Consider the following 16176-nt stretch of genomic DNA (forward strand, 5'->3'; position numbering starts at 1 on the left):
ATGGGCTTAGATCAGATAAGATGGGCAGATGGGGTGTTACAGAGGTATTTCAAGATGAAGATTCCAGGAAACTTCCAGGGGAATGGAAGCTGTATTTATTCTCACCCCTCTTATCTACAGTGACATCCGAGGGAACCAGGATGCGTGAGGGGTTGCCGAGATTAGCGGTTCCTCCGTTCCGCCTGAATCACAATGGTAGATGCCATATTCGTTCAATTCGAATAATATACATTAAATTCCAGCCATTCCATTGCCATGGGATACATATCTACACGGTCATCAACATGCTGGCGTTCTTGTACCAGCTCAACAGCGGATTCTCCCCATTCCGCGTCTCGGTGTCTTCAATGTACGCCCAGCGATTCACAAAGTCCTCGTGGCTTGTGACCTGGGTCAGTTTGCCGGTCACTGCGCGGTAGACATCCTCAACGACGTTGAAGTCCGTGGGGAAAAAGATATCAAAGTATCCTTGGTGGACCTGTTGGACATGATTAGCCAAGCACAAAAGTATTCCTGAGTGGAAAAACTTACAAATGGAGTAGACACCGGCACTGTTTGCCGTTGGTACCGAGTCTGGACGACCGGTGCATTCAACCCAGGCACCGCATCTGGCAAAGAACTAAAGTCACTGGATACCAGACGGTGAGCAGGGAAGTATTGATTCAACACATCAAAGAACTGCATCAGTCGAGTAGGAATGTACTCAGGAAGAGAGTGACTACTGCCGAATGGCGGAGCGGAGCGAAGGCCACGGAGGACACGCGGACCAAGAGGGCTGGGATACGGGCGACGCGCAGCAGCTTGACGCACGCGCAAGAAGCGAGCCGCAACAGGGTCAAGCCTAGTGTTGTAAAACTCATGGAACTCGCCATCCGCATCAATCAAGACTCCACCCTGCTGAGGAAGCTCGGTCTTGGAGTCGTAGCGGATAGTATCATGACTGAAATTATCAAACACCTCCAACGCCAAGAAGAAACAAGGCGAGTGCACGTATGTGTCCCAGTCGAAGATAGAGCGATTGACAATCTCAACACGATCCCGATGACCCTTGAAATTGAGCGTATCCATCAAGTTCTTCATCTGCAGATCCGCCAACGCAGGTGAAATCTCAATGATCTTGAACTTAGTTCGCTGGTACACCTCGTAATCGGTATCCCGGATAAAGTCCAGAATATTCAACATCATCGTTCCGTTACCAGCGCCCATTTCGTAGATAATTAGGTCGTGATAAGGGTACAACGTGAGCTTATAATTCGACACCAGGTACCGCGCGATCGTCTCGCCATAATACGGTCGGAAGAGTTCCGTCGGCGTATGCCATAGCTGACGCGCAACATCAGGCTTGACTTCGTCCAGCAGGTCTTCGAACTCCGTGTAGCGCTGGCCCAAGAGGCGGTGGAACGCGGGGCCGTCTTCGATGTTGTTGAAGTCGAATGGCTCGCCGGGGCTAAAAATAGTCGCGTGCTTGGAGAAGTAGCCATAATGCGGGTTGTAGAGGCTGTCTGCGGAGACAATGTCAGGTTAAGTGCTCTCGTCAAGCTGTGTTCTGTAGCTCACCATCGACGAACTCGCGCGTCAACATTTTCACCTGCCGCGGTCGTTCGCGCCGATTACGCAGTTCTTTCGCAGTGACTGTGGGATAAAGCTTGTATTCCTCCTCAATGTTCTTTGGGTAGTCGCCTCGTTTTGTCCAGAGCATCGCATCATCTTGCGGCTTGCGCTTGCCGGGCGTGCGCCGGGTTAGGAACGTACGGGTCTGTCGAGACAACGAGGCTGGAGGTCGGCGAAAGCTCTGACATGCCGGATGCCGGAAAAGCTGCCGAAACAGCTGGTTGAGCATGGGCGAATCCATGGTGCTTGAACAGAAGTCGGAGACACGAAGTTCGCGGATGACGGGTGAAGCTTGGCCTCAGGCAGGGGGCACGTGCCTGAGGCGGATCGTATCTTTCTGGATTCAACTCTACTTTGCATCTCACTCGCATTCCACTGTTATAATACCTTCCAATTGATAGCTCAATGACAAGCTCATAAGCTTATGTCAATTCTACTCGCAGTATCGAACCCGACTGCAAGATCAAGAAGGTAGTCCGAGCGTCATATCGTTTCTCGATGAACGTTCCATCGACCTTCAATTGAGAAAAAAAGGTGAAGGAGCGACAACTGGCGTGCAATGCCTGACCAATCGGCAATCTATATCGGAACTGCGTTCATTGCAGGCGTCGGTCTAGCTTTAGTATGCAAAGAAGTGTTGTCATCTCAGCACAGTCAAGAAAAACCGCCCTCCCAAGAAACAGCTTCAGATGCACTCAGGGCGCGGCCAGGACCTCCAGCAATCGTGCAAGGTATTGAAGGATGTATCGGAAACACTCCATTATTCCGAATCAAGTCCTTATCAGATGCAACGGGTTGTGAGATTCTAGGCAAGGCCGAAGTATGCAACCCCACCTTGGCTAGAAGACAACGATCTAATGACCATATTACAGTTTCTGAACGGCGCAGGGCAAAGCTCAAAAGACCGAGTAGCACTTAGCATGATTGAAATGGTATATTTGAACCTATCTCGAGCTATACAGCAAAAGCTGACAATACCAGGCCGAAGAACACGATATCCTAACGCCCTATTCAGGCGATACCATCTACGAAGGCACGTCTGGATCAACCGGTATTTCACTCGCAACACTCGCACGCGCAAAAGGCTACCTAGCACACATGTAAGCATCGAATACCCTCTTTTTCATTTTGAACTCCATACTTATCCAAACTTAGCTGCCTGCCCTCAGACCAGGCAATTGAAAAGTCGAACCTCCTTCTCAAGCTCGGCGCGATAGTCGACCGCGTGCCACCGGCACCAATCGTCGAGAAAGACAACTTCGTGAATCGCGCACGGGCACTAGCACAAGCGCACACGGCCTCATCAAAAACCGTCAACCTAACAGCCGAAGAGGGCGATCAGCCCGAACAAGAGACTCTAGACCGCATGATCCGCGGCCGGGGATTCTTCGCCGACCAATTCGAGAACGATGCTAATTGGCGCGCTCATTACCAGGGCACAGGTCCGGAAATCTTTGCTCAGTGTGAGGGGAAGATGGATGCCTTCATTGCTGGTGCTGGTACGGGCGGGACTATCTCTGGTGTGGCGAGGTATTTAAAGCCCTTGTTGCCGAATATCACGATCGTGCTTGCGGATCCACAGGGGAGTGGGTTGTATAATCGGGTTCGTTATGGAGTGATGTTCGATCTGAAAGAGAGGGAGGGGACGAGGCGGAGGCGTCAGGTTGATACCATTGTTGAAGGTATTGGGATTAATCGTGTGACTGCGAACTTCGAGGCTGGGAAGGAGCTTGTTGATGATGCCGTGAGGGTGACGGATGCCCAGGCGTTGGCGATGGCGAGGTGGTTGGTTGAGAAGGATGGAATTTTCTTGGGGAGTAGCAGTGCTGTTAACTGTGAGTTTGATCTTGCGCTGTTTGAGTTCAGTGAACATTACTGACGAGTCTAGGTTTTGCTGCGGTCAAGACGGCAATGAAGATGGGGCCTGGACATAGAATTGTGACAGTGTTGTCTGATTCTGGGTCAAGGCATCTGTCGCGGTTCTGGGCTAAGGCGGGTGATGTGGGTGGTGCGGTTGATACGAAGCTCGAGGATGTTCTCAATGCTTGTGATGAGGACTTTCAGTAGATTTGTGCAGAGGTATGATATATGGTAGATTGGATTCATTCGAACGGGAGTGCTTAAGGCTCTACAGGCTCATCGGATTCCCACCTTGAGACACTCAGGCGGCGAGGCTTTGCCTCTGCCCGACGTCCTGGAGCTTTGGGCTATGAGCTGGCTCGAGGTCTATCTTGGACAACTTCGAAAATGAAAAGGCTTCGCTTTTGACTGAATCGGAGTCGGAATTTTCATCAAAATCGGAATCAGAATCATCCTCGCTGAGCATCTTGAAGCCACACGAAGCTGTATCACCATCATGTTCTGGATCAACCTCAGAAGTCCCGATGTCCAGCGGCCTTTTTCGTTTATTGGGGTTGGACGGCTGTTCAGGCACATCTTCCCCCTTTGCATCCCGATCCCACTCTTTCTCGTTCCATACCTCCTCGCCCACCCAGAGACGGATCAACTCATACTCGATCTCTTTGCGGGAGCGACCGGGCAGCTCGGCTTTCATTCCAGCCCATGAAAGACCATCCGTGTCCTTGAGCTTCTCCAAAATGACCATTTCCTCGTTGGTCCACGGAGCCGAGAGCTGCGGAGGATCTAGCCGAGCTTCAGTCCAGTGGTTGTAATCCCAAGCATAGGCCTGTGTGATCTTGTAATTAGGTAGTAGACTATGAATCTCTCTCATATCCATCTTCTCGACATGTCGCAAGCGGATTATCATCCGCGCTTCATCGGGCGTTATAATTCTATGCGATGATCGTGGTACCTTATACCGGGGCACCAGAAACGATGGTGGCTTGGAGTCGGACATCGGCCGTGAAGAAGAATGACCTTGTAAAGAAGTACCAAATGCCACATGGCCATTGCCATGTGGATCTCGTTCCGAGGTGTCATTGTCAGCATCGTCATCAGAACTGGTCGGCGTAGCCGATTGGGCCCGGGGAACGGCCCCCTGCTTCGGATTTGGATTTGATTCCAAATATCGGTTTAGAGTAAAAGCAGGACCCTGTATCCGCTTTCCCCGGACGCTCGTCATTCTAGACGGCGTAGGAGAGGGCTGATACTCCTGGAGCGGATCGTCTGATTCGTCGCCGTCGGGAATTTGAGAAAAAGACCAGTCATGCGCCTGCGCCACAGGGCTTGAATGATATGTAGGTTTCGCCCGGGCGCGGACTTTACTCGGCGACGCTTTGGGCTTCCCTTCAGTGCGTGGCCGACCCGGCGGTCGACCGCGTCGCGGAACTGTCCATAATGATCCCGATCCAGGCGGAGATGGCTCTCGGATGAAGGTGGGGTGTTTTGGCGTAACTACCTTAGCCCGGCCTTCGGCCGTAGGTGTCGCGACGGATCTCGGCAGATCAGGGGTTTGCCAAAGGGGGTCTTCAGGGCCTGGGTCTTCGACTTGCTTCCCAGTGGCTCGTTTGGAACCTTCTGACCTTCGATCGTTATTGAAGGCCAGTGCTGCACCCAGTAATGAGTCGTTGCTATCAGGGTCGACTTCTCCTTCGATATTGTCATCTTCGTGGCTTGGTAAAGGCGGCTCGTGAGATTCGACTGTTTCCTCTTCTGGATCTTCTCCGTTATCTGAATCACCGTCCTCATTCTCGTCGAGCCATGGCTGTCCTTCATTTCGGGGTTCGGTCTCCTGCAGACCGAGTAGATGTCCATTGTCGACTACAATTTTCCCAGTCTGAAGATCAATCTCGTCCCCGACTTCCGTAAAGTCCTTTCCGTATTTCGAGAAGATGCCCTCGAAGATCGCCTTCAACTTGTTGTCATTCTGCGCGCGTGCGGTCTGGAGGTCCCATTCTTCCGGTATATCCTCCACGGAGTCAGAGTCGATCGACAGCCGCGGGCGCTTCGCAGGTCTCTTCATCGTGTGGATAGTGAAGCCCTCCGTATTAGTGTCCATGTTGGGCTCACAATTCGCGGAAGGTGTCGCGAGGATTAGACGCAAAACGCAAGCAGTAAAACGCGCCTAATGTCGCATGACGAGGATTCGATAATGAAAGCGACGATTTCGTAGAATCCATTCATGGAAAGGAAGCACAAAACCGAGCAAAAAGAGCGGGCGCGTGGTTTGGCGCAGAGTAACGTAGGAGTTCAAAAACAAACGGCGTGACGTTCCCGAAGCTCCAACCTCCAACTTCGACTCCCCACATCTTGAACATCCCGACATCTCCACAATGAACTGATCGCACACCATGTACTGCCAAAAATGTCGAACGCCGTTGAAGACGGACGGCTCGCTGGAGTCGCTGAACCCAGCTGCGTTTGAGGTACTCGTCAGTAAGCTTATCTTTGATCCCAGAGCTACATGTGAATTCTGACCGCTTCAGACTCCACGGGCAAGACCGTCTCCGAACCTGGCGCTGTATCCTCCTCCACCCGAGCTTCATATCCTTCAGAGCGAAAAGAATTATACGATAAAACCTCTCGAAATGCTACGTCGGCGGTCTACAGAAGGTCCATACCCGCCCCGCGGTCGGGCCAGTCGCACCCGCCGGGTCTGCCTCGAGGCGACAGTGGAAATATGTCCTTTGTGGTGTTGACGGACTCACAAATTATGCCTCCAGCTGCGGACACTTCTTTGCCCTCTCGACCCAAGCGACAAAGTATCGGCCAGAACCAGGACCTCGGTCAGGAGGATAGCGCATATGCCAGCCAAATCGAAAAGACGACCCGGCTGTTTGAGATTGTCTCTGCGCGCTCGGATATAGACCACCCTATATGTGTGGAATGTACGGATATGCTGGTACAGGAACTACAGAAACGACTGACGGGGGCGACGAAGGAGCGCGATGCTTATATCACGTTTCTGCGGAACTTGAATGCATCAGTCCCAACTGCGGAAGAGGTAGAGGCAGCTGAAAAATCCCTCAAAGAGGCCCTGAAAGCAGAGGAAGCAGCATTTGCAGAACTTGAAACGCTGGAGCGCGAAAAGGCCACGCTGGATGCCGAGATTGCCAAATTAGAAGACGAGTCCCAACAGCTCGACACGGACGAAGATACCTTTTGGCGAGCCAGAAATGGTTTCTCTTTGACACTAGCAGAGTTTCAAACCGAGCGGGATGCGCTAAACATGCGCTACGACCACGACTCCCAGCAGCTGGAGCGGCTGCAAAGGACGAATGTCTACAATGACGCGTTTTGCATTGGTCACGATGGATATTTTGGTACGATCAATGGGCTGCGGCTGGGCCGGCTCGCCAACCCCTCGGTCGAGTGGCCCGAGATCAACGCTGCATGGGGCCAGACATGTCTGCTCCTGGCCACGATTGCAGAGCGCCTAGGCTTTCAGTTTCAGGGATATCGGCTGCGGCCACTAGGGTCTACCTCGCGGGTGGACAAGATTGAGTACCCGCAGCAGCCAGCCGGCTCCGCTATCAACGAGCGGGGCTCACCTAAGACGACACCCTTAGACTTGTTCTCGTCCGGAGACCTTCCGCTGAACTTCCCCTGGCTCCATCGCCGCTTTGACGCAGGCATGGTGGCGTTTCTCGAATGTCTGCGCCAGCTGGGACAGTTCGTTGAAACAACCCCTGCGCCCGTGTCGTCACCGCGTCGAGGCCAGACCGGCGCAGTAGCGCCGGGTTTGCGATTGCCCTATGAGATCAGACGGGATCGCATCGGCGATGCCAGCATCAAGCTTGGCTTCAATCAAAACGACGAGACGTGGACAAGGGCCTGCAAGTATACTCTGACTTGCTGTAAATTCCTTCTGGCGCACGCTAGTAACGTCGCCGGTGCTGGATCCAGCAACTCCGCTGCTGTAGCTGCAGCTGCAGTCAATGCCGCTGACCAAACCCAGACCCGTCACGCGGCTCCCGGTCCTGTCAAGAAAGGACTCTGAAAAAGGGCTATAATGATCATGCGATGACCTTCCTTAGTTCTGGAAAACTTCTGTACGAGGCGCAAGCTGTTCCTTGGGAACCCTTTTTTTTCTTTAGCGATGACTCGATGAACTATACCCCGATGTACCACCCCCACTAGATGAAACCTGCATATTCCAAGTTGATACTAGAACGAATCCATACAAGCCCGGAGGCTACCTATTACTCTGACTTATCATCTATCTATAACGCCTCCACCCCCGAGAAACCTACTCGGCGGTTCCGGTGGCGATTGGGAAACGGGGCTTCGGCGCGGAAGGCGGCCACGCGGTTTTTAGGTTTCCACGCCACTGCCACCATCGCTTACATCTGACATGAGTAGAAATAGTAGTAAAACTTAGCCGAGTAAGACCACATGGGCAAAGATGGCCAAAGTAAGCGACGGTCAGATCACAACCCGGTGGGGTTAGGAGTAAGGAGTAAGGAGGGAAGACTCCTGCCAAAGAGAGAATGGTCGGTATCGATCCATCAATATAAAGCGATGTGAAGCGACGTGAAGCGATGACATGCGTTCCTAGGCATCTGAATTGCCGCCACAGTCCGCCTCGAATATCGATAACCGAGATCAATGTGGCTGAGATAGCCTGGAACCCGACCCGTGCCCAAGGCCACGGTAAGAATATTGAAAGAGACGTATCCAGGATCCTTCAGCCCAATCCAGCAGTAGACTTCGGCGTGCACTGTTGCACTTCCCCTTTCCGAAACGAGCAAGAGCTTGGAACTTAGTTCCCCAATGAACACGCTAGAATAGAGGGTGATTCCCGCCATGCTATAATTAAATATGGAACACTGGCTCGTGCAGAAAACGCAAGTCATCGAGCCCAAGCTCGGGCCCGATGCTGAACCCTACTTTGGCTGATATCCAATCATGGATCAAAAACCCTTGGAAAGCAGGCAGATCAGGAATGACATTCCTACTGTACGGGGCTGATTGCAGAAATCAGCCAAGGCTCAAGTTTAATGCCTCAGGATTTGGATTCTTTGGTTTTTCTTCTTCTTCTTTTCTTCAATACAGTCACTAAATTACTGATAACATTTTGAACATTTGTTTCACATTTAAGAGCGCACGCCACTCCAGCTGCTCAGGGTAGAAAGGGGTCATTCCTGTCTTCATTCACAGGAGTCAACGCCATGTTCCCAGCACACCGGTACGCTTGCGCAACTCACCCTTGCAGCATACATTCATGCTTGCAAGGATTGCAGGGTCGACAAAGCCGCGATTATCGCAGTCCGCAGGCAGCCAGGAACATTTGAAGGAGGGAGGAGTCAGGTCAACCGAAAGGAGGGGGGGGGGGGGTGAAGGATGAAGGACATAGAAAGACGGGGATCGGCCCGTTGATGTTTCATACCTTGATTGTATACTCCATCGAGTGGGGCGCGATACCCAAAGAAGATGCCGTTCATTCAAGTACTCAAATACCTTCATGTGGTGATATCAGAACGGTCCTCCTCTAATCGAGTTTAGCGCGTATAGGCCACATCCACGTCACAGCCACGGGTCCCGCACGTCTCGCTGGCCTTGTTTTTTTTTTTTTTTTTATTGCTTCCTGTCAACGGATCCACGCAGCGCGCGCTCGTGGACGGGTCCCGTTCCATTTCCAATAGAGCCATTCAAGGAGGTATGATCCCATGCAATACGCTGCTCATCGACTCGGTCTGCGCGCTACATCCTAGTACCTGCATGCGATCCGAGCCGGTGAACGGTGGTCCGTGGGACGCGGCTGATCTCTCCGTAACCTGTGGGCCTCGTGATATTGGTCCTTTTCCCTTTTCGCTTTCTCCTTAGCCAAGGCAAGTCGGGAAGGATTGACAGAAAGGCAGGTGGGAACGGGAAGCTCGAACCTTGAACGGCCCCGCATTTGGTGAACGCTCAGATCGATTCCCGTTCGAGTAGCCTCCGGAGCTAGTTACATAGGGGGAAAAGGAGAGAGCTAGACAGAGTACCGCTGCCCGAAGTACCTTTTTCTTCTTGCCTCACTCGCCACTCTGCCCAGTACCTTGTTCAAAGTCCCGTACCTTTCTGGACTCATCTCGGGAGACTAGGGAATCTCTCCCCGGGGTCGATCACTGCAGCCATCGATGCCCTGCCACCTGACACCGCGCTATCCGTGCGTTCTTTCGTTGTTCTAGGCGTAGGGCAGTTAGCCTCTCATCTCGTACAACGGTACTCGGTACAACGGTACGAGCCTTGCCCCAGATCGCCCCCCTCGAAACGGCGTGACCGTACACCGTAAAGGACTCCGGACCCACGAGAGGTCTGAGTTTCGGCCGGAAAGAGGTCCCCGAATGACACGATTAGAAACAGAACACGAACAGTCCCCGAGCGCGAAGAATGTGCGCGTGGGGAATCGTGACCTGTGTGGCCTCCCTTGATCGGCCATTTCTGTCCACATTCTGGCCGATGACACTTGTCTCTCAACGGCGAGGCATGTTCCAACGGCGTGCACCCTTGCGTGACTTTTGTATTTTCTTTTTCTGTTGATGCGAGAATTTAATAGACTGGGATGGGGGGGGGGGGGGTCCATAGGCTAATAACCAAAATAGGAAAGACACGAGGTTGACCTGAAACAGGCAAGAGATAGAAAATAGAAAACAAAACAAAGAGCTGTATTAATTTCTTTGTATGGTAAGGGTGGCTTAGTGAACCGTCTAGTCGGGCGATTTAGTGTTGGGGCACTGTCAGGGAAGTTTCGGGCCGCTCCCGATGGGATCCTAGGTACTGAGTACCCAAGGTGAGTACTGGGAGGACTGGGAGGACTGTACCGAGTACAGTATTGTCGAGTCAGAGTATGGAAGTATAGGGCTCATTCGGTGATCACATTAACTAATGCGAAACACCAATGACAGCATCGCGAGTGCAAAGATTCATCGGAATACGAAGGCAGCGGAAAATGCATCCAGTTTGCGGCCAGTGCACTGCATGTAATAGTTCGGTTAGGCTGTACAGTAGCCCCGAGCAAAAGTACGCGATTTCAGCTCCACCCTGGTATTTTCTTTTTTTTTTTTTAATTATTATCTTTTTGTCTGTTTTATCTTATTCTGGCAATTTTGATTATTGGATTATTTGCTAATTTGCTAATTTGCTGATTTGATTGGGCTTTTTTCCTACTAGGCTAGAAGTATAGGATACCTTCCGTACTTTCTCCTGATTTCAAATCCCGACCCCGGAGATCTTCTCCTACCACTGTTGATGGCGTGGACCGTCACCGTTGACGATCATGGCACTGACAAGAGCTGCACGCCGATGGAGCCCACGCCATGCACCAACGGCACCGCTGATTTGGCCGGGGAAGCAGGGGGTCGTGCGTCCGCGCGCGCAGCTCGCCGCAAAGAGTAGTCGAGAGATTCCTTGGCCCCCGGCCCTGGAGGATGAAGTTGCCTGGTGATCGCATTCTTTTCTGGCCTCATAACCTACTCTCTTCCCAATCTGCTCCATCACATTTTGTTCCATGATGGATCCCTTTTCTCCCATCCTCTCGCCTCAATCACCGGTGACACCGTCCAACGTCTTCCGGCCCCGCCGATCCGATGATTGGCACGAGTACCGCGATATCATCGAACAGCTCTACCGCACCGACCAGCTGAAGTTACGCGATGTGAAACGTATCATGGAAAGGGACTATAAGTTCTTCGCTTCGTAAAGCCTCCTTTTTCTTGGGTTCCGTTTTTTTTTTTTATACTTTGCCTGCCCTCTATAACTATCCTCATAACCCCTCAATCTCATTCACATTACTTCGTCATCTCCATCTTGATCCTCAGCTTCAGCTGCCTTAAGATATCGTCTCTAACCCATAATCCAGAGAAAAACAATACAAAGACCGCCTGGCTGCCTGGCATGTTCGAAAAAACATCAAGGCAGAAGAAGTCCATATCATGATTCGCAAGCAGAAGAAGCGTGCCGCCCGTGGCAAACAGACAGCCTTCCGCCGTAGCGGCCAGGAAGTCGACCAGAAGCGCATCGCCCGATTTGTCCGTCGCTACGGATCCTCCTGGAGTTCAAAACGAGATAAAGATGCTGAATTACAAAGCCCCGAGCCGCGTTCGTCATCCCCGACCTAATCGCTCACATCATATCTAACGCAACTAGCTATAGCAACTCCCTCCGACATGACCTGCTACACCCCAGAACCAGCAGAAGAAGCATCAGTAGTCACGCCAGGTTCCCCACCAGACGTGCAGTCTCCAACGCGCGAGACACCTAATTCTAATTATCAGATGAATTTCGGTGCGTCCAACCTTTTATCAACTCGCATCTTCAATTTACATTAACAAAACCGCAGACCCAACCCAAATCCACACTCTTCCGGACCTTGTCATCGACGACGACTCCCCCTACTCAATCGACCTTCACTCAAACCCATCTCACCACCCTCACCCTCAGCACTCTCGGCACTCTCAGCACTCTCAGCACCCTCACCAACAGCACCACCAGCACCAGCACCACCAGCACCACGCCCACTCAACCCCAAACCCAAACCCAAACCCAAACCCTCAACGCCGACCTTATCCCCACATCCCAGACTCCGTAACAGGCTCCCACTCAGTCACAGGTCTCCCCCCAGTCTCGCATGCAGTCCACCCCATCGTTTCTCCAGGGCCAGTCCATGCGCAACCTCACCATGTGCACTCTCATCACAGCCATGCAAACCATGACCACGACGTCGATGCTCCAGGCGAAGTCGTCACGCACTCGGATGATTGGAATCGACTCGATACCTTCCAGACAAGACTGGAGGGCCTGCAGTATACGCTCGATAGGACTATGTCCAAGTGGGCGCGTGAGGCGGACCCTAATCAGGAGATTCCTCACCATGAGGGGTTGGGGATGTGATTTATGCTGATTTTCATGATTTCTTTTGTGGATGTGTACATGGCCCTTCTTGTTTCTCCCCTTCTTCTTTTTTGTTTCATCTTTCGTCTTCGTCTTCGTCTTTCATATTTCCTTGGAGCGTTTCTTCCTCTCTCCCGAGCGTGTTCTTCTTTTTGCGTACGCATCAGACAGGGAGATCGAAAATTCATAGTTAGGGGCGTTTTTTCTTCTTCTTTTGAGCTGGTGTGGGGAATGGACTGGTACTGATTAGAGGGTCGGGGTGTGATTGTGATTGATCTTCGTTGTTTATATTAACTCCTTTTGCACTGAGATTCTGTGTAGGTAGACTCTTCCTTGGCTGGAAGTGGAAGTGGAAGCTTTGATGGACCTTGCCTAAGGTGGTTAACCTTCAGCTCAATCATCTCATCTCATCTCATCTCATCTCATCTCATCTCATCCTACCTCATCTCATCACTCATCAGTTTTAACACGATCGATCGATGCTCGGATACCGGATGCTTACCTCCGCGGCTCTATGCTGTTCTCTTGCTCGTTTGTACAACATTGAACACACTTCACAATCACCCTCATCACTACGCTTGGCCGACCTCGACCTCGACCTCAACTCAACTGAATGAAGATATACCACCACCGATACCCATATACACATACCCATGATATCCAATACGGAATACAAAAATGGGCTCTTTCTTACCTCGCTCAAGCCGCAATTCAACTGAACTCATGAACAAGACACGCCCAAGAACAAAGAAACTATGCCTCCGTGGTAACCAGAGACCTCGTCAACCCTTGAAGACAACATCCCATCGAGACATGCCCGAACACCGTCTGCCTAATCACGAGAATCTCCCTACAGCAAGTTTCACAAGGAGTGAAAGGCACACGCCATGTCTCTGTCTATATCTATATTCATCTCCACATTGAAACGGCAGCGTTGATAATCAGTCCTGCAAGTATAGAGTCAATGTACAATCCAGAATCCTGTAATATTACTCGAATACCGGAAAGTGATTCCACAAATAAGAAAACCAAACCCAAATCTTCTTGAAAAAAAAAAAAGAAAATCCCTTTGGTGAAGCGTGCGAAAAAATAAACTATACACACTCTAACAATCCCCTAAATACCTACACGTGCACATACACGTACATATACATATACATATATGTACCTACGTTTGTGGGTATCTCAAAGCCGGACTGCGTAGTGCCTGTACCCCGCCCCTTCGGGGCTTTGACCCAAGACGGGCATGCATACATATGTAGATGCCCGATACGCGATACACACATGCAGGTGTTAATGTGAGATGTGAGAGGTCTAATTTAGTAATATGCAGTATCCCAGGATGTAGCATCTATGTTGAGGCATAATACTGAAAGGCTTGGGTTAGGATGTCTTGGCCTATGGCCTGCTTACTCGCTTACGTCAAGTGCTAGGGAAAGGGAACGGTACCATACGACAATTCAGATGTCAATCTAAACTTACATGTACGAGAAAATCCTGGCATCGAGAAACATTGAGAAAATGTCCATGGAAGAGCTTCCATGCATGCAATTGCAATATCGAATACTAGATACATAACCAACATTGAAAGGAACCCACGCTAAAACCAGTCCAAGTTACATACTGACGAGCAGAAGAGAAAGAGAATAGGAAACCTCGACGGAAAGGGGGAAAGAAAAGGAAAGAAAACCCAACTCCTATCAAGCGACAGAGCTAGGATGTTCATCGTGCACCGCTCTGGATGGAAGAGACGGAGATTATCACCAGCTTCGAGGGGGAATATTTCGAAATTTAGCATTGCGTAGCAGAGGGGACAGGAGTGTCGCTTTTAGCCGATTCACCAAATATCAAATCATCAAATCGAGATCGCACCCGTCTTAAAACCGGTCTATCAAGAATAGAAAGTACTCTTCTGGAAACTCTCAGGCGAGATATCACCCATCTTGCCCTTAAGCTCAGGCGGCTTATCAGCGGACTTGGAGATGGCCGATAGGCTCTGAGTGCGGTCCGGGTCGCCCTTCATTGTGCTTGTGCGAGTCGCGGGCTCGCTTCCACCGGTAATGGCTTGTTGGGGTCGGCGCTGAATAGTCTCCAGGTACGGGCCTGGTAGGTATCCGACGCGGCCGTCGCGGGCGCGACAGCGCCACCACTCTGAGGCATTGCCTGTGGGGTCTGATTTGGATAGGACGGCGACGATATCGCCCTGTTTCACGGCGAGGTCGATGCCGTTGCTCTCCTGGGTCTCGGGAGAGTAGTCGTAGATGACGCGACAGAAGTCGAGTTTGGAGGGGTCCATTGCGGCGTTTTGTTCGCCAGGGCCGGCGAGGGCACGGCGCTTGGCTTCTTCCTCCTGAGAGCGGGCGAGGGCTTTGATGAGTTTGCCCATTAGGTAGGGGAGACCGAAGACCGCGACGAGGAACATGAAGAAAGGTTTCTTGGAGGGTTTGGCTGGGGCTGGAGAGCCGTCGGGGAGAGTGGTTGCGGAGCGGCCGCCCATGAAGGCTGCGAATGAGGCGGGGGTTAGAGAGGCTGCGTCGGCTGGGGGTGGGCGGCCGGTGAGTTTGGCGATGAGGGTGCGGAACCATCGAATGATGGTGAAGATGCCCAGCGCTGAGCCGAGGGTGTTGCGCAGGTTGCCGAATTGCTCTGCGACCGAGACCATTGCTGTTGAGATGGGTTAGAAAGTATACTCGGTCCTAGAATAGAAGGTAACATACCGAAGAATGAACTGTGAGTCGCCATATATGTGCTCTCGAGCATCTGGGCGAACCCGCCAAACGCACCGACGATACTCTCGATCATCTGGAACGTCGTCTGGGTGCTCTGGCTGAACGAGTTGGTCAGGCTGTTCGGGTCATTGGGATCCTGCCCAGGCATGCCACCGTACATCCCTCCCATGCCTCCTCCATACATGCCCCCCATACCCCCCATACCCCCCATACCGCCATAACCGCCGTACATCGACCCCATCGAGCCGAAGCGGGAGTACGGTGACGAGTAGGAGCTCATGCCTCCCATGCCTCCCATGCCTCCCATGCCGCCGTAGCCACCGTACGAAGATCCAAAACGAGAGGCGCCGTAGGGCGAGTAGTTAGAGGCGGTGTTGTTGACGACGGTGTTGAGAGTGTCAGGGCGAGACGGGAGGGCGGGAGCAGATGAGGTTGCGGGGTTAGCGGGTGAAGTCGTGGTCATGGCGGTTGAAGCCGCTGGAGTACCAGCAGTCGGAGCAGTTGATAGTGCGTTTCCTTTTGAGATGAATTAGAAATCAAAAATCCGGGGAAAAAGAGATGGAAATGGGGCGAGGGTGGGTGCCGTATGCGGAACCCAGATCGCACGCCGGGAAGACTCACCAACTGCGCCTGCTCTCTCCCAAGGTTTTGGCGGCGATACCGACGCCATAATCGGGCTCAGCAAACTAGCATGAAGACCCGGATGAAGATGAGAGTGAACTGGGAGAGAAGTGGAGGTGGAGTGATGACGGGGAAGGGAAACGTCCCAAGTCACGCATGTGGCCGGAGGTGGAGAAGCCGAGGTCGGTGTTTGCCGAGAGGCGAAAACAATTGCACTTGTTGCACCACTATACAAGTATGCTAGACTCGGTATCCAGTCGGCCTCGAGTGAAAGTCGTCCTCACAGATGCTCGGGATTGGATCTTCAACTCCCTTATGCTTCTACTTAGTCCTTGTGATGAAATTTCTTCGGTGGCGAACCAAGTGCCTGTCGCCGTTCCCCGACCGCGGCCTGTGCTCAGAAGGTTTTCCCGATCATCTCTGCTTTACCCGGTACTCCATTTAC

At 51.9% G+C, this 16176-nt stretch overlaps 6 protein-coding genes across 6 annotated transcripts; 3 read left to right on the forward strand and 3 right to left on the reverse strand.

Moving 5' to 3' along the window:
• Positions 1-268: 268 nt before the first annotated feature.
• Positions 269-1852, reverse strand: N7443_003177 (class I SAM-dependent methyltransferase; the record flags this gene model as incomplete). Its single annotated transcript, XM_056883233.1, has 3 exons — positions 269-478; positions 532-1502; positions 1558-1852. 3 exons carry the CDS (start codon positions 1850-1852, stop codon positions 269-271), a joined length of 1476 nt encoding a protein of 491 aa, XP_056745074.1.
• Positions 1853-2170: 318 nt separating this feature from the next.
• N7443_003178 (putative cysteine synthase) lies at positions 2171-3678 on the forward strand (the record flags this gene model as incomplete). Its single annotated transcript, XM_056883234.1, has 5 exons — positions 2171-2431; positions 2484-2543; positions 2593-2711; positions 2767-3446; positions 3500-3678. The coding sequence occupies 5 exons, from the start codon at positions 2171-2173 to the stop codon at positions 3676-3678; spliced, it is 1299 nt and encodes a 432-aa protein (XP_056745075.1).
• Positions 3679-3772: 94 nt separating this feature from the next.
• N7443_003179 (Myb-like DNA-binding domain protein) lies at positions 3773-5569 on the reverse strand (the record flags this gene model as incomplete). Its single annotated transcript, XM_056883235.1, has 1 exon — positions 3773-5569. The coding sequence occupies one exon, from the start codon at positions 5567-5569 to the stop codon at positions 3773-3775; it is 1797 nt and encodes a 598-aa protein (XP_056745076.1).
• Positions 5570-5861: 292 nt separating this feature from the next.
• On the forward strand, positions 5862-7510 carry N7443_003180 (beclin 1; the record flags this gene model as incomplete). Its single annotated transcript, XM_056883236.1, has 2 exons — positions 5862-5946; positions 5997-7510. 2 exons carry the CDS (start codon positions 5862-5864, stop codon positions 7508-7510), a joined length of 1599 nt encoding a protein of 532 aa, XP_056745077.1.
• Positions 7511-11002: 3492 nt separating this feature from the next.
• N7443_003181 (Clr5 domain-containing protein) lies at positions 11003-12381 on the forward strand (the record flags this gene model as incomplete). Its single annotated transcript, XM_056883237.1, has 4 exons — positions 11003-11187; positions 11351-11589; positions 11644-11775; positions 11831-12381. The coding sequence occupies 4 exons, from the start codon at positions 11003-11005 to the stop codon at positions 12379-12381; spliced, it is 1107 nt and encodes a 368-aa protein (XP_056745078.1).
• A 1891-nt stretch (positions 12382-14272) lies between these two features.
• On the reverse strand, positions 14273-15780 carry pex13 (peroxin PEX13; the record flags this gene model as incomplete). Its single annotated transcript, XM_056883238.1, has 3 exons — positions 14273-15045; positions 15099-15626; positions 15732-15780. The coding sequence occupies 3 exons, from the start codon at positions 15778-15780 to the stop codon at positions 14273-14275; spliced, it is 1350 nt and encodes a 449-aa protein (XP_056745079.1).
• Positions 15781-16176: the final 396 nt, after the last annotated feature.

The sequence above is a fragment of the Penicillium atrosanguineum genome (assembly GCF_028827265.1).
Source record: "Penicillium atrosanguineum strain IBT 20685 chromosome Unknown utg000002l_segment0_segment0, whole genome shotgun sequence".
Lineage (NCBI taxonomy): Eukaryota > Fungi > Ascomycota > Eurotiomycetes > Eurotiales > Aspergillaceae > Penicillium > Penicillium atrosanguineum.